General features: G+C 40.3%; 1 protein-coding gene across 9 annotated transcripts in view; it reads right to left on the reverse strand.

The window, feature by feature from the left end:
* Nucleotides 1-14,547, reverse strand: part of ITSN1 (intersectin 1) — a 217,817-nt gene that overhangs the window by 104,861 nt on the left and 98,409 nt on the right. For all 9 annotated transcript variants that reach the window (XR_008297553.1, XM_027041668.2, XM_027041666.2 and 6 more), the window contains exons 9-12: nt 13,061-13,124; nt 10,260-10,397; nt 8,524-8,639; nt 1,889-2,151 (exon numbers count right to left, since the gene is read on the reverse strand). Coding sequence is in view for 8 of the 9 variants with exons in the window: in XM_027041668.2 (XP_026897469.1) it covers nt 1,889-2,151; nt 8,524-8,639; nt 10,260-10,397; nt 13,061-13,124 (581 nt within the window). In the remaining variant the exon portion in view is untranslated. The remainder of the gene's footprint in view (nt 1-1,888; nt 2,152-8,523; nt 8,640-10,259; nt 10,398-13,060; nt 13,125-14,547) is intronic.

Raw genomic sequence — 14,547 nt, forward strand, 5'->3', positions numbered from 1 at the left:
GGATTCATGTCATCGTTGCAATTTGATTGTTTGTGCCTTCAAGAGTGCTTGAAGTGATAAAAAAAAATATAACCTTTCTTCCTTATTTACTGACTCATGGAGGGTAAGGAAAAATCTAGTAAAATCTAGTAAAATCAAAATCCAAACCCCTAGAACAAAAAGAAAAAACAAGAAATATCCCCCCAAAACAAAACTTTCTTCTACCCAAAAAGAAATTATTTACCTCAAGTCTTAAAATTTGTTGCCCTCCAGCCCCCTAATCATTCATCTTCTTTTACCACAGAAGCTTCTGTAATTTCTGTGGCAATGTCAGCCCTCCTCAGAGCTGACTCCGATGGCTGCTGGGTAAAGAGCACCTGGCACTCTTTACTGTAATTGCTACTTACTCCAACTACCCTTTTACAGGCCAGAGGACAGGTGGAATACTATCCGTCAGTATATCTCTAGGGACTATCAATGCCTGGTACCTGGTAAATGCCTATTAAATAGTTCTTAATAAATACTCTAAAGTGTCTTGGGAAAAAAAAAAAAAACAAACACGGAGGAAAGGAAGGCATTGAGTCCTTTGGCTGTCCATTCTGGAAATTAAAACCCTGTTGGTATCTGTGTGTCTCTGCCTGAACAGAGGCTTACTGCCCTAAATTTTCTGAAGCAATAAAAGGAGATGAAACCAACGTATTGTGTTTTGTGTTTTTATAAAGGAAAATCTCCCATCTATAAAATAGATTTCATTCACACAAAAGAATCATGGCATTGCCTCAGTAGCAATGTGCTTAACTGGAAATTCGGACAAAAGACTGGCTTAGCCCTTATCCAGTATGGCACCAAATTGATGAGGCCTTTCATCCAATATATTGAAGATTTCCCACACACGTTTTTTTAAAGTGGAAAAAAAAGGGCACAGACAATATAATTAGTATGAGATCATTACAGGGCTTTAAAAAAAAATTGCACTAAATCCCCAACCTCTCCAACCATATATAACCTTTTATATTGCTACATACATTTTTAAATGCAGAGAAGAAAGTCTGAAAAATTCTCAACAAATATCAGTGGTTTCTGTTAAGAGACTGAATTATCAAAAGCTTGAGTGTAAATATTTTTATACATATATGTGTATATATACATATAGTTATAAATATATGTATATATTTTAGTTTTTATTTATTTTGAGAGCGTGCAAATGTAAATGGGGGAGGGGGAGGGAGGGAGGGAGAGAGAGAGAGAGAGGGAACCCCAAGCAGGCTCCGTACTGTCAGCACAGCACCCGAAGGGGGGGCTCAATCTCATGAACCACGAGACGGTGACCGGAACTGAAAGCAAGAGTCGGGCGCTTAACCGACTGAGCCACCCAGGCGCCCCTTGAGTGTGAATGTTCTTAGCAGCATTATTCATAATAGTCAAAAAAGTTGAAAACAACTCAAACGTCCATCAACTCATGAATGGATAAATATAATGTGGTACATCCGTGTACTGGTGTATTATCCGGTCATAAAAAGGAATAAAGTATTGATTCACGCTACAACTTGGGACTTGAAAACAAGCTAAGTGGAAGCCAGACACAGAAGGGCACATGGTATATGATCCCACTTGTGAAATGTCCACAACAGGCCAACCTGTGGACACAGAAAACAAATAAATGAGTGGCTGTTAAGGGCAGGGAGAGGCGGATGGGAAGTAACTGCTTAATGGGGAAGAGAGTTCTGCTTGGGGTGAGGAGCGTGCTCTGGAATCAGACAGAGGTCAGGGTCACATAGCTTGGTGAACATACTAAAGGTTCGCAACTGTAAAAGGAAGGAGGCTGTGTTAACCTGCCACCTGACCAATTAAGAGAGAAGGGGGGCAAGCCACACGCGCTAACTGTGGGGGTGGCTCCGTGGCTGCTTACCTCCCGTCTCTCGATTTCCTTCCTCCTCTCCTCCTCTCTCTGCCGTTCTAGCTCCCGCTGCTTTTCCAGTTGCTTCTCCAGCTCCAGTTGTCTCTTGCGCTCCTGCTCCTGGCGCTCCCGCTCCTTCCTCTCCTGCTCCGCGCGCTCGAGCTGGGCCAGGCGCTCCTGCTCTTTGCGCTGCTGTTCCAGGAGAGCCTGCCTCCGCTTCTCCAGTTCCAGGTTGCCACGCTCAAAATTCTCACGCTTCTTATCCTCAAATGTTACTTTAAAACGAGAAGCAGAGAAACTATGAAAAGTCATGATTTTCAACACTATTTTCAAAGGAAACATTCGGTGGCACATTTGAAATCTGTAGTATAAATGCAAACCAGAACTCCCCAAGTTTCCTTCCTGCCCGTGCCCTTCCTGCCTGTGACCACGAGGACACTAAATACCTTTTAGAACCAAGAACTTGATTCAGTAAGGTAAACTGCAGGATACAAAAGCAATATACAGAAATTAGTTGCATTTCTATACAGTACTAATAATTAGCCAGTAGAAGGAGAAATTAAGAAAACAATCCCATTCATGATGGCATCAAAAAGAATACCTAGGAATAAATTAAAAAAAAAATTTTTAATTTAATGTTTATTTATTTTGAGATAGAGAGAGAGAGAGAGAGAGAGAGAGAGCACAAGAAGGGGAGGGGCAGAGAGAGAGGGAGACACAGCATCCGAAGCAGGCTCCAGGCTCTGAGCTGTCAGCACAGAGCCATACGTGGGGCTAGAACTCACAAGTGTGAGATCATGACCTGAGCCGAAGTCATGATGGACGCTCAACCAACTGAGCCACCCAGGCGCCCCTTTTTAAAAAAAAATTTTTTGGGGGGGGCGCCTGGGTGGCTCAGTCGGTTAAGCGTCCGACTTCGGCTCAGGTCACAATCTCACAGTTCGTGGGTTTGAGCCCCGCATCGGGCTCTGTGCTGACAGCTCAGAGCCTGGAGCCTGATTCAGATTCTGTGTCTCCCTCTCTCTCTGCCCCTCCCCCACTCACTCTCTGTCTCTGTCTCTGTCTCTCTCCCCCCCTCAAAAACTGAATAAAACATTAAAAAAAAATTAAAAAAAATTTTTTTTTTTAAATTTAATGTTTCTTTATTTTGAGAGAGAGAGAGAGAGACTCAGTCCTAGGAACAAATTTAACCAAGAAGGTGAAAGACTCGTACACTGAAAACTATAAGACACTGATGCACGAAACAAAAGACATAATTCAGTGGAAAAGTATTCCATGATCAGAATTGGATTGGAAAAATTAATATTGTTAAAATGTCCATATTACACAAAGCAACCTTCAAATTCAATGCAGTTCCTATCAAAATTCCAATAGCATTTTTCGCAGAACTAGAATAATTCTAAAATTTATATGGAACCACAGAAGACCCTGAATAGCCAAAGCAGACTTGAGAGAAAGAAGCACAAAGCTGGAGGTATCGTGCTCCCTGATTTCAAACTATACTACAAGGCTATAGTAATCAAAGCAGTATTATTGGCATAAAAACAGGCACAGATGAATGGAACAGAATAGAGCCCAGGAACAAACCCACACTTATACGGTCAACTCATTTACAACAAATAAAACAAAAAAACACAATGGAGAAAGAAAAGTCTCCTCAATAAATGGTGCTAGAAAACTGCACATGCAAAAGAATGAAACTGGACCACTCTTGCAGGGAACAAGCTTAGGAATTCCCTGAGCCTGCACTGATGGCTTAACAAGGCATAAAGAATTAGAAAGCCATAGGATGAACACACCCAAGTTTGGGTAAACAAGAGTAGGTAAATAAGATTAGGTAAAGGGAGCAAAGGTCCCCAGTAAAGGGCAAAGGTATAGGACAATAGCAGAAAGCTGCTTTCACAAGAAGGAAGGACCAATTAGGTAAACAGGTAAATAGAGCTATAGACCACAGCAGGGCCAGTTGCCCAGAGTGGAGCTAATTAGCAAAAGAAAGATGTCTTGTTGGCCCTGAGGTAGCATGCTCTGTCTTTCTTGTCACCTTGGCTAGTTTAGGTAAACAGAGGTGGGGCCTCATGTTTGCTATAAACAACTTTCCACCCTGCACCAGAATCTTGTCTTGTATTGACCCAAACCCCTAACACCGCATATCTCCAAAACCCCCTCTTCCCCATGCCCATGAGCCCATGAGTTAAAGTTCACGGTTTCACTGACAGTCTGTCCATGCCCATCACACTTGTAAGCATTCTGATCCTAATAAAAAAGGGAGCAAGGACCCTTACTCAGGGCTCTTGTCTCCTCCTGGGTATTAGCCTCTCTCACATTTTCAACCCTGAGTCCCGCTCTCTTGCTGGACAAGAGAGAACTCCAGACCTAGAGTCTACAACACACTCTCTTCTTACACCATATGTAAAAATTAGCTCAAAACAGATTAAAGACTTGAATGCAGGCCTAAAACCATGAAACTCCTATCAGAAACATCACTGACTAGGCTCACTGACATGACTCATGGAACACTGCTTTCTGGAACTGATTCCAAAGGCAAGAATAATGAAAGAAAAAACAAACAAATGGGATTATATCAAACTACAAAGCTTCTGCACAGTGAAGGAGACTATCAACAAAATAAAAAGACAACCTTTGCAATGAGAGAAGATATTTGCAAATCACGTATCCGATAATGGGCTAGTATCTAAAATATATAAAAAACTCATACAACGCAACATAAAACAATCTGATTAAAAAATACAGCAGAAGATCTGAGTAGACATTTTTGCAAAGAAGCTGTACAGATGGTCAACAGGCACATGAGGAGATGCTCATCATCATTAATCATCACAGAAATGCGAATCAAAACCACACGAGATGTCATCTCACACCTGTCAAAATGACTATTATCAAAAAGACAAGGAATAACAAGTGTTGGAGAGGTTGTGGAGAATAGGGAACCCTCACATACTGTCGGGAGGAATGTAAATTGGTGTAGCCACTACAGAAGAACAGTATAGAGGTCCCTCAAAAACATAACAAAACAAAATAAAACAAAACTGCCAGATGACCCACCAATTCCACTTCTGGACATTTACTCAAGAAAACAAAATTATTCAAAAAGATATCTGTGCCCCCATGTTCATTACAGCATTGTTTACAATAGCCAAGACATGCAAACAACCTAAGTGTCTCTCGGTGGATGACTGGATAAAGAAAATGCATTATTATTCAGCCATAAAAAAGAAGGAAATCATTTGCAACAACACGGATGGACCTTGAGGGTATTATGCTAAGTAAAACAAGTCAAACAGACATATATCATCTGATTTCACTTATATATGGAATAAAAACAAAACAAAACTCACAGATATAGAAAGAGAATGGGGGGTTACCAAAGAGAAAGGGAGTTTGGGGGTGGGAGAAAAGAGTGAAGGGGGTCAACTGTATGGTGATGGATGGTAACTGGACTTACCATAGTGATCACTTTGTAGTGTATGCAAACACTGAATTATGCTGTACACCTGAAACTAATACAGTACTATATACCAATTTTATCTCAATTAAAAAAAAATCCTAAGTTCTTTGCTAACATACTCTCCCCTCCATGACAAATACCACGTCATGGCATTCAAAACACTGAACACCACCTGTAGAATAATCTTTCTAAAGCTGCAATTCTGTACCACCACCAACCTCCTTTCCTTCCCTGTTTATGCTTTCCTTCTCCATCACCTTGATTGAGCAATTGACCCCCTGACTTTCCTGTACCATGAATCTTTCCCTCCCTACCTCTCTCTCCTCAGCTTGTAACTGTGCTTGTGTGTCTTCTGTTCTAACAAGACGATTTCTGAAGGCAGAGGTAGGTAGGTGAGTATTCTACATTTCATAATGAAGAACAAGATGTACCCTAATCACTATGCAGATCACATTCAGCAAATGATTTTTTTCTAATCCATCATTCAGTCTCCTGCTTTGAGAACACCAATTAGGAATTTTAGCCTTATTTCCCAGGCCAATCATTTTTTCTCTAATCCTTGCTATCATTCTGTTTATAACCATTTCCTTTTCCTTTAAAAATAAATTCCCAATGTCCCTTCATGTTTTCATGCCCCTTCCTATGTCTTCAGCAGTGTCCATTCGATTTTGTGTTTGCCTCACATGCTCCTCCTTGGAACCGACCCCAGACAGGAGAAGCTCTCAAGGCCTGCCTGTGTAGCACGCCATTCCCATTGTGCCCTGTTTTCAGAACTGTCACTTGATACTTGGTCCTGAGATCTGTAACTGTGGGCACCCTTCCTTGGCTTCTTCCCACATTCCTGTTTGGCCTTTGCTGCTTTAGACAGACATTCCTCAGACATTACAGTTGTGGATTAGAGACCAAACACGGTTAAGTGTGTTTTGGTTTTCTTGTCCTTCTTGCTCCTTTACTGACTGCGGAGGAGGTATATCCGTTTTACTTTTCTACCTTAAAATTGAAAGTCCGCTCAATCACAGAAAGGAAGGAAGTAATAATGATACATGCTACAACATCCATGAATCAAAACTATCTTGATAAGTGAAAGGCCACTCCCTGTACAAGACCATTTATATGAAATGTCCCAGACAGGTAAATCCCAAGAGGCAGAAAGCAGACTGCTGACTGCCAGGGCTGGGGGAGGGGGGGAATCAGGAATCACTGCGTATGGAGTTTTCTTTTGGGGTGATGAAAACATCTCGGCACTAGACAGAGCTGATGGCTGCACAACACTGTCAGTATACTGAACAACACTGTCATGGACTGAATAACCTGCAGACTTCCTGTGCTGAAGTCTAAGCCCTAATGTGATGTTATTTAATCAGGGTTAAGATAAGGTCCTGAGGGTGGGATTAATGGCTTTACCGAGGAAGAGAGGAAGAGAGAAAAAGAGATTTCTCTCTTCCCATGTGCACACACCAAGGAAAAGTGACATGAGGGCACAAAAAGAAGATCGCCATCTGCACGCCAGAAAGACAGCCTGACCAGGAACTGAATTGGATGGCATCCTAATGTTGGACTTCCTGGCCTCCAGAACTGTGAGAAATTAATTCACTTCTGCTATTTAAGCCACCTAGACTACTATACTTTATTATGGCAGCCCACCCTAAGACAGCCATTGAACTGTATATTTTTTAATGACCAAATTTCTGTTATGTGAATTTTACCCCAATTTAAAAAAAAACCCTAAAGGTCCCTACACATCTTAGTTCCAATACCTGGCCCTGTTTCTGCTACAGAGGAGGCACATAATAAATGGCCACTCAAAGAATGAATGCATGAACAAAAAAACCAATGATGTCACTTCCTGTTCAGAACTCTAAATGAATGTCTAACTACCGACAGGAAAAGAAAATTCCATATTCAAAGGATTCCTGTCCTTATTTGCCTTTGAGACTTCATTCCCATTATTACCAACCTGAAATGTTCTTCCTTCCCACTTGTAATGACCCTATTCATCTTCAATCTCAACGTGACTGAGACCTCCTGCACAGAGATTTCTACCTCATGCCTTTCCCAGTCTATGCCAACCCGCGTAAGTAAGCTGTGCTGTGCATCTATGCTACTGTCTTCAGGACTTTACCACACTTAGGTACTGCTTTGGTGATTATTTATATGGATGCCCTAAATCCTCAATTCTATTATAACCTTCTTGATGGTACAGACCACACTGTTAACGTTTAAATTCTTCACCGTACTCAACACATAGCTTCACACAAAGAACATTATCAATAAGAAGTTTATCAGTAAATAGAAAAAAAATTTAATTTAAAGAGGAAATCGGGAGAGCTAGTGTCCTGAGCAGGCTAGTTAACCACTGAGCACTTTAAATGCAGCTAAATGACACTGACAAATATAAGAAAATATGAAAATTAATATAGAGAGACTCCATAATAAATTTCATTTGCCTCTTAGTATCAATTATCATCATTATCAATAATTCATAGCCGCTCTAGAATATTTTAATAGTGTGATGAGCTTATTATTATAGATGAGGATTTTTAAATTTTATTTATTTGCATATATTTTTTTTAATTTGAGAGAGAGTGCAAGCAGGAGAAAGAGGCAGGGGGCGGGGGGGGGGGGGGGAGAGAATCTTAAGCAAGCTCCACACTCAGCACAGAGCCTGACGCGGGGCTCAGTCCCAGGACCCTGGGATCATGACCTGAGCCAAAATCAAGAGTTGGACACTCAACTGAGCCACCCAGACGCTCCAATGAAGGTGTTTTAAAATAGGTTCTTACTAAATTTAAAATAGCTTCCTGTTATTAAGGAGTTTCCAATTTTCTTATAACAGTGTGAGAAAATAACAAGAGGCAGTTTTACATCCTATTTCGGCACTGGTGTACTAAGCAAGCACTGTAAAGGTTTACCAACTTCGAGTGTTCTATAAATAACAGCTATAAAATTTTTGGTTGCTGATAAATAATCAGATTTCAGTTTAAAAGTAGCCAAGTCCGTAATGTTCTTATTTCTCTACCTATAGTCAAATCCAAAACATGTTAAAAGTGTCTCCTTTCTAAGGTCAGTTAAAGGGAATACAGCAAGAATGTCAGAAGCTACATTTCTTTTTACCCCCATCTTTGCCTTAGAGGCGGAAAACCTCTAATATGATGTAACTGAAATGGAAAGACTGCCTTACCGGGCAATTTCTTCTCTAGCTGTTGTTGCTCATCTTCTAAAACTGGTTCCTCTGGTAACCTCTGATCTACTGCCGTTGAGCTGATGACAGATATACCACTGCCAGATCGAACTCGTCTGCAATTGGGGAAACAAAGCAAAAAAAAAATGGATTCACACAAAGCCGTCTAGGTAGCACCGAGCCAACGGTGGAAAAGAGTTTTTAAAGATGATGCCACATCATGGAGAAAATCTCACATATCGTGAGGAAAAGATAAAGATCTGGTCCTGTTTACAAAGAGGTTTTTAAAAATGAGTACATGAATGCTACCAGAGGCTAAGTGCCAAGCTTATTTGGATATTTAGAATTATCACCTAAATCAGGGCAATTGCGAAGGACTGAATTAGTGAATAATCATCGAGTGTCTAATCTTTAATTATTGTTATTATTATTAATTCAGTCTAGGCATCGCGTGTCTAGAACGGTGCCTGGGTCCACAATCAAGAGTTCACTGTTGTTACCATTACCCTTTTATGGAACATGAAATCCATCAAGGAAGATTAGCAGCTCAGCTGAATGGAAGTCTCTCTCTTCCCCTTACAAAATCTTTTTTTTCCATTTTATCTCATAATAAACACATGAAATCTCTACACTTTACAGTCCCTAAAACAAATCACTTAGTTGCCTGATTAGTTTCACCTTAAACCATTAACCTTGCTCTTTGAAACCAATTTACCTTTTTGTTTTAACGCGTTTTTTTTTTTTTTTATCAGCTTCCAGCCTTGTGTCTCTTGTGGTGATTTTTGCAACTGTCAGACCTTACAAACCGCCCAACTACCATTTCTTCCTACAGTCAATTTTCTCAGCTCACTCCATGTATGCGCTCACAGCAACAGCACCGTTTCTTTTCTTTTTGTGGGGATTCCTTCCCCTCGGCTTTCCCAGAAAGTCTTATTTGCGTGTGTGTGTGTTTTCTGTTCTTTGTGCTTGTAAGATTTCATGTTTGTCTTTTAAATTAAAGCCTAAAGACATCGTTGTCTGGGAGGGGAGGTGTGTGTGGCGTGTGTAGGTAGAGGATACCAGTCACCGCAGATCTCTCCAAACTGGACCTTGGTCTACTCTCGATATCTCTACTGAAACTGTGTTTCAGACTAGGATAATTTTCTTTAATTAGCTTCCTGACTATAATTTCTACATTGCCAGTATTTTGTTGCCTATCCAATGTATAGAATTCACAGGCAGAATTTCCCTGCCTTCTTTTCTCTTATTTTTTGTTTTTTGGGGGGAGGGAGGGGCAGAGAGAGAGGGAGAGAGAGAGAAGTCCAAGCCAGCTCCATGCTCAGCAGGGAGCCTCATGTGGGACTCAATCCCACAACCATGAGATCATGACCTGCGCCAAAATCAAGAGTTGGATGCTTAACTGACTGAGCCACCCAGGCATCCCTCCCTGCCTTGTTGTCTACATACAAGTTATTTTAGTTGTACTTTAACTGCTAACATTTTTGCTGAACTTTGACTATATAGATTGGTATAAAAATCATCCCTCTTTTGGTATTTTACTAATATACTATAAATACTTTAAAGAAAAGAACAGGTCCAAGATTAACACAGGGCCTAGATAAGATTTTCTTCACTTCATGGATATTTCATTTACTTACCAGGAATAAAAATGAGCAAAAGATACGTAGCCAACAAAGCCCAGTTTGAAATTCACATACCAAACACACAGTTTCTTATAACAGCCAAATGTTCTTTACCTAAAGGAAGGTGGAATGTACTCTGGAGGCAGGACAGGTGGCAGTGGTTGGCCAGACATCGCTACATCAATCAGGTGCATAGCCAGGATAAATTCTTCTGCTGTGAGTTTTCCATCTTGATCAATGTCAGAAAGATTCCTATTCAAAAAAGTTAATTATTTTCTAACTTCACGAAAATGCATGCTTGTTACTATTCATGAGTGATTGAAATGTTCTGTTTTCTTATTCTGACTCTAGGCCAATTGAGTCTCTCTATGCCTTGTCGGTTTATAAAAATAGTGCCTATTTCATAATACTGTTGGAAAGATAAAAATGAGACAATCCATACAGTTGGGATGGCATTCAGCAAATGTTAACTATGATTATAATTATGCTTTTCTCAATCCCTGCCAGCCCATTTAAAATGCATCATACCCACATTTTATGTGTCTTTAAACACTATGCTCGGCAAACTATCAGGTCAGATAGTAAACATTTAAGCTTTCCAAGACACGGTCTCTATCACACTGAATTCTGCCCTTGCAGCAGGAAAGCAGCCATGGACGATCCATAAATAAATGAGCGGAAAACCTTCTAAAAACAGATGCAGGCCAGGTTCCACCCATTTAGGTTAGTTGGCCTGTGGCTGACGTAGACCTACAAGGGTGGATCCTTATGGCCTTCTGCCTCAGAGTCAAGGTGTTTGCTGCTCCTTAATCTCAAGATCAACGGCCACCATTCCCCATAATCGACATGCCCTAATAGTTAATGACAGTGAACAGATTTTTCCAGCAAGTCCAAGAATGTGATTTCACTTAACAACACCAAAAGAGGATGCCAGACAACAAAGCTGTTCACCAGAATGAGAACAGGACAGATACTGCATTGGGAAACCGGCTCTGCTGAGGCCATAAATCAAGAAACTCCTCTTAAGTCTAAAACTTCCTTAGGTGGCATATGCCGTTTTGGTTTTCAGTTTTAAGGTATAATGTCCATGCAGTGACATTCGCCCTTTCTAGAGCACAGTTCTGCAAGTTTTGACAGATTCAGTTGTGTAACTGAATTCAGTCAGTTGTGTATCACACCACACGCAATAGTTCCAACACCACCTAAAATTCCCCCAAGTCTCTCAGTCACCCCCTTGCCTTGCCCACAGCCCCTGGCAGCCACTGATCTCTTTTCTGTCCCTCTAGCTTTGTAATTTCCAGATGCCAGGCTCCTGCCAGCTCTTTCTTATCCTCTCCTCCTTCCCATGCCCCATCACCAGCCACTCCTGGGTAAATTCAATTAGAAGGCAGTGGAGTTCTTTTTCCCCCCGCTACTTGCCTAAATAATCGCTGTAAACATTTAATTAAAATACCTTTTTGTTGTATAGAAAGGGAATATAATAACACTCTAGCAGGATAAGTCTCAAGTATTTTTTTCAGAGAGAGCAGGTTATAAGTGAGAAACTTAAGCATTTCAATATATTCCAGTGTCACAAACATACCTAATAAACTGCCAGTCAACCTCCATAAATGTTAGATCTCAAGTTTATATTTCAGAGGGCCCTAGGATACTGGCACATACCCAGACTTAAAGAGATCTGGATGTGTCGTATTAACTGGTCTATTGTGTTTATTAACTGGTCTATTATTATTCGATTGCAAAAGGAAGATCCTTTAACACAAAGCAGAAGGAACCAGGATGGGTGAAGGGACTAGCACTAGAGCGTGACCACTTATGAAGCAACCATATCAATGGGCCCTACGGCAAAATCATGAACCTCGCATGTAAGCAATTAAAGCAATTCAAGCTATTAAAAATCATTACAAAATAGCCAGAGACATTTATGTGCCCTCCCTCCTCCCCCCAGTGGAAGTACACAGTAATATCTCTCATGTAGTCTTGCAAAAAAAAAAAAAAAAAAAAAAAATCAAACTTGAATTTGATGAGTGGTTCTCATGAGTGGGATGATTTTGTATCCCAGGGACATCTGTCAGTATATGGAGACATCTTTGTCACACCTGGGGATGGGGGTCAAGTTACTGGCATCTAGTAGGTAGAGACCAGAGAGGCTACTGAACAACCTATAATACAGAGAACAGCTCCCGACAACAAAAAAGTATGGGGCCCAAATGGCCAACAGTGTTAAGTGGAGAAACCTTGCTCTAGATCCAATGACCAATCTCCTCACAGGAATAAATTAACACAAGGATGCAACCATCAGAAGTTAGACTGGAGAAACTATAGGACAAAATATCCAGGTTTTTCTTTTCGGGGGTGACGGTGGAGAACAAGGGGAAGTTTTTAGAACACTTAAACGTGTCAATGAGTTGATGCAAAATATAGATTTATTTACATCTGGTTTGAACCAATCAACTACAAAAAAATCACAAGTCAACCTAAGGAATTTGAACACTCCCTGATTAACTTAATAAGAATTACTATTGAAAATTTTTTATTCGACTACTGATATTATAGTCCTCTTAAAAAAAAAAATCCCTTTTGGAGATACAGGCTGAAATATCTGCAGATGAAAATGATATAATCACTGAGATCTGACTTAAAATAACCAGGAAGGAGGAGGGGAGAACCAGGGCAGACACAAGTTGAGACTTACTTAAACTGTGTTAGGAGTTCTTGAGCATTCATTAATCTCTCTGCTTTTGTATTTTTCAAAATCAAAAAGGGGGAAAAGAGAGGTAATCATCACAGCTGATTGGAAAATTAAGCACAATCCCTATGTCCCCATCTATAAATAATCGTATCAATCTGAAGACCCATTAAGCCATACAAATGTAAGCCACTTTATACAAACCAAGGAACTTTTCATTCCTTACCAAATTGAAGCCAGCTGAGCCTGTGGTAAACTTGATTGCATAAGAATAGTTCTTGCTTGGGGACCTAAACAGAATCCGGGGGGAAAAAAAATATAAAGATGAATCAGCAAATCTTCACTGTCCAGGAAGACGAGTGTTGTGCACTTAAGCACTCTGCAATCTCTTGCAATCACAGTGCTTTGAACAATATTTGCTATTACCCAAGGGGCTTTTTCAAAAGGAAATTAAGCGCCAATGAAAAGGGGAAAAAACACAAAGCACAGCACAGCATCTGGAACATACTCAATAAATTCTTGTTAAATCAATGCTTAATGAAAAAAGAGTATGTAAAAGATTAGTTTCAAAATACAACCTGCCCTTTTGTCCAGACTACCATCTCTATTTGTATCAGGCTTTTATTTACAAAACTTAAGGCCTCTAAATTCAGTATCTTCTCCCACCGCCTGCTGTCTCCACCATGACTACTATCAGACACATTTAGAGAAGATTCAGAGAATCTTAGAGAAGGAAGGGACCTTAGAGAGAACAACTCTTGTAACCATTTTATTACACAGTCTTAAAAAAAAAAAAAAAAGTGACTTGCTCAAGTCTAATATCACAACCATTTCTGATGTTAGCAATAAAGAATTCCCGGAATTCCAACTCTGCTCTCAAAATCAGTTCTCATTTCTTAAAATACTTGTAAATATCTGCACCTCTGGCATGAAACTAGCCTTAGATATCAGATGAAGTCTACAGTGGGAAATTCTGAGTGTTAAAATAAACCAGTGTTAGGGAGAGAGAGACAAATATGTCTTCTACTATCACTGACTCACAAGGTGTGGTCCCAGGACAACCAACAACGGACCAAGGAATTCTAAACCATTATATTGGCAAGATTGCTGTGTATAGATTTTTGCTTTTAGCTATTTCATTTTTCAAATTGGCACCTCATCAAACCCACAAAAATGGATGTGTTTTTACACAGCAAGCAATAGTGGTTAGGGACCTCTGAGAATCACCCCAATGTGTCAGCACACAAAGTGCCCAAGAACTTGCCATGTGACTTGGGGCCGGCAGGCAGGTTCCTTACTAATCGGACAGAGTTTGCTTTCTTTTTTCTTTTTTTTAAATGCTTATTTATTTATTTTTGAGAATGGGGGAGGGGCAGAGAGAGAGGGAGACAGAGGATCACTGTGCTGACAGGAGAGAGCCCAGTGAGCTCGAGCTCGCAAACTGTGAGGTCATGATCTGAACCCAAGTCAGATGCATAACCAACTGAGCCACCCAGGCGCCCCATGGACCAAATTTTCTCATTTCAGAGGTCCTTTTCAGATTTACAAGACTGTGCTTCATCAAATAAGAAACTATAACACAGAACTTAGCATAATGCTAGCACATAGAAAGTGCTTACTTAATGGTAGTTAATATTACAGACAATATTCTTTTATTTACATATAAAATATAGGCAGAAAAGCACACATGAACATATACATATGTATTTTTAC

The sequence above is a fragment of the Acinonyx jubatus genome, chromosome C2 (genome assembly GCF_027475565.1).
Source record: "Acinonyx jubatus isolate Ajub_Pintada_27869175 chromosome C2, VMU_Ajub_asm_v1.0, whole genome shotgun sequence".
In the NCBI taxonomy this organism is placed as follows: Eukaryota; Metazoa; Chordata; class Mammalia; order Carnivora; family Felidae; genus Acinonyx; species Acinonyx jubatus.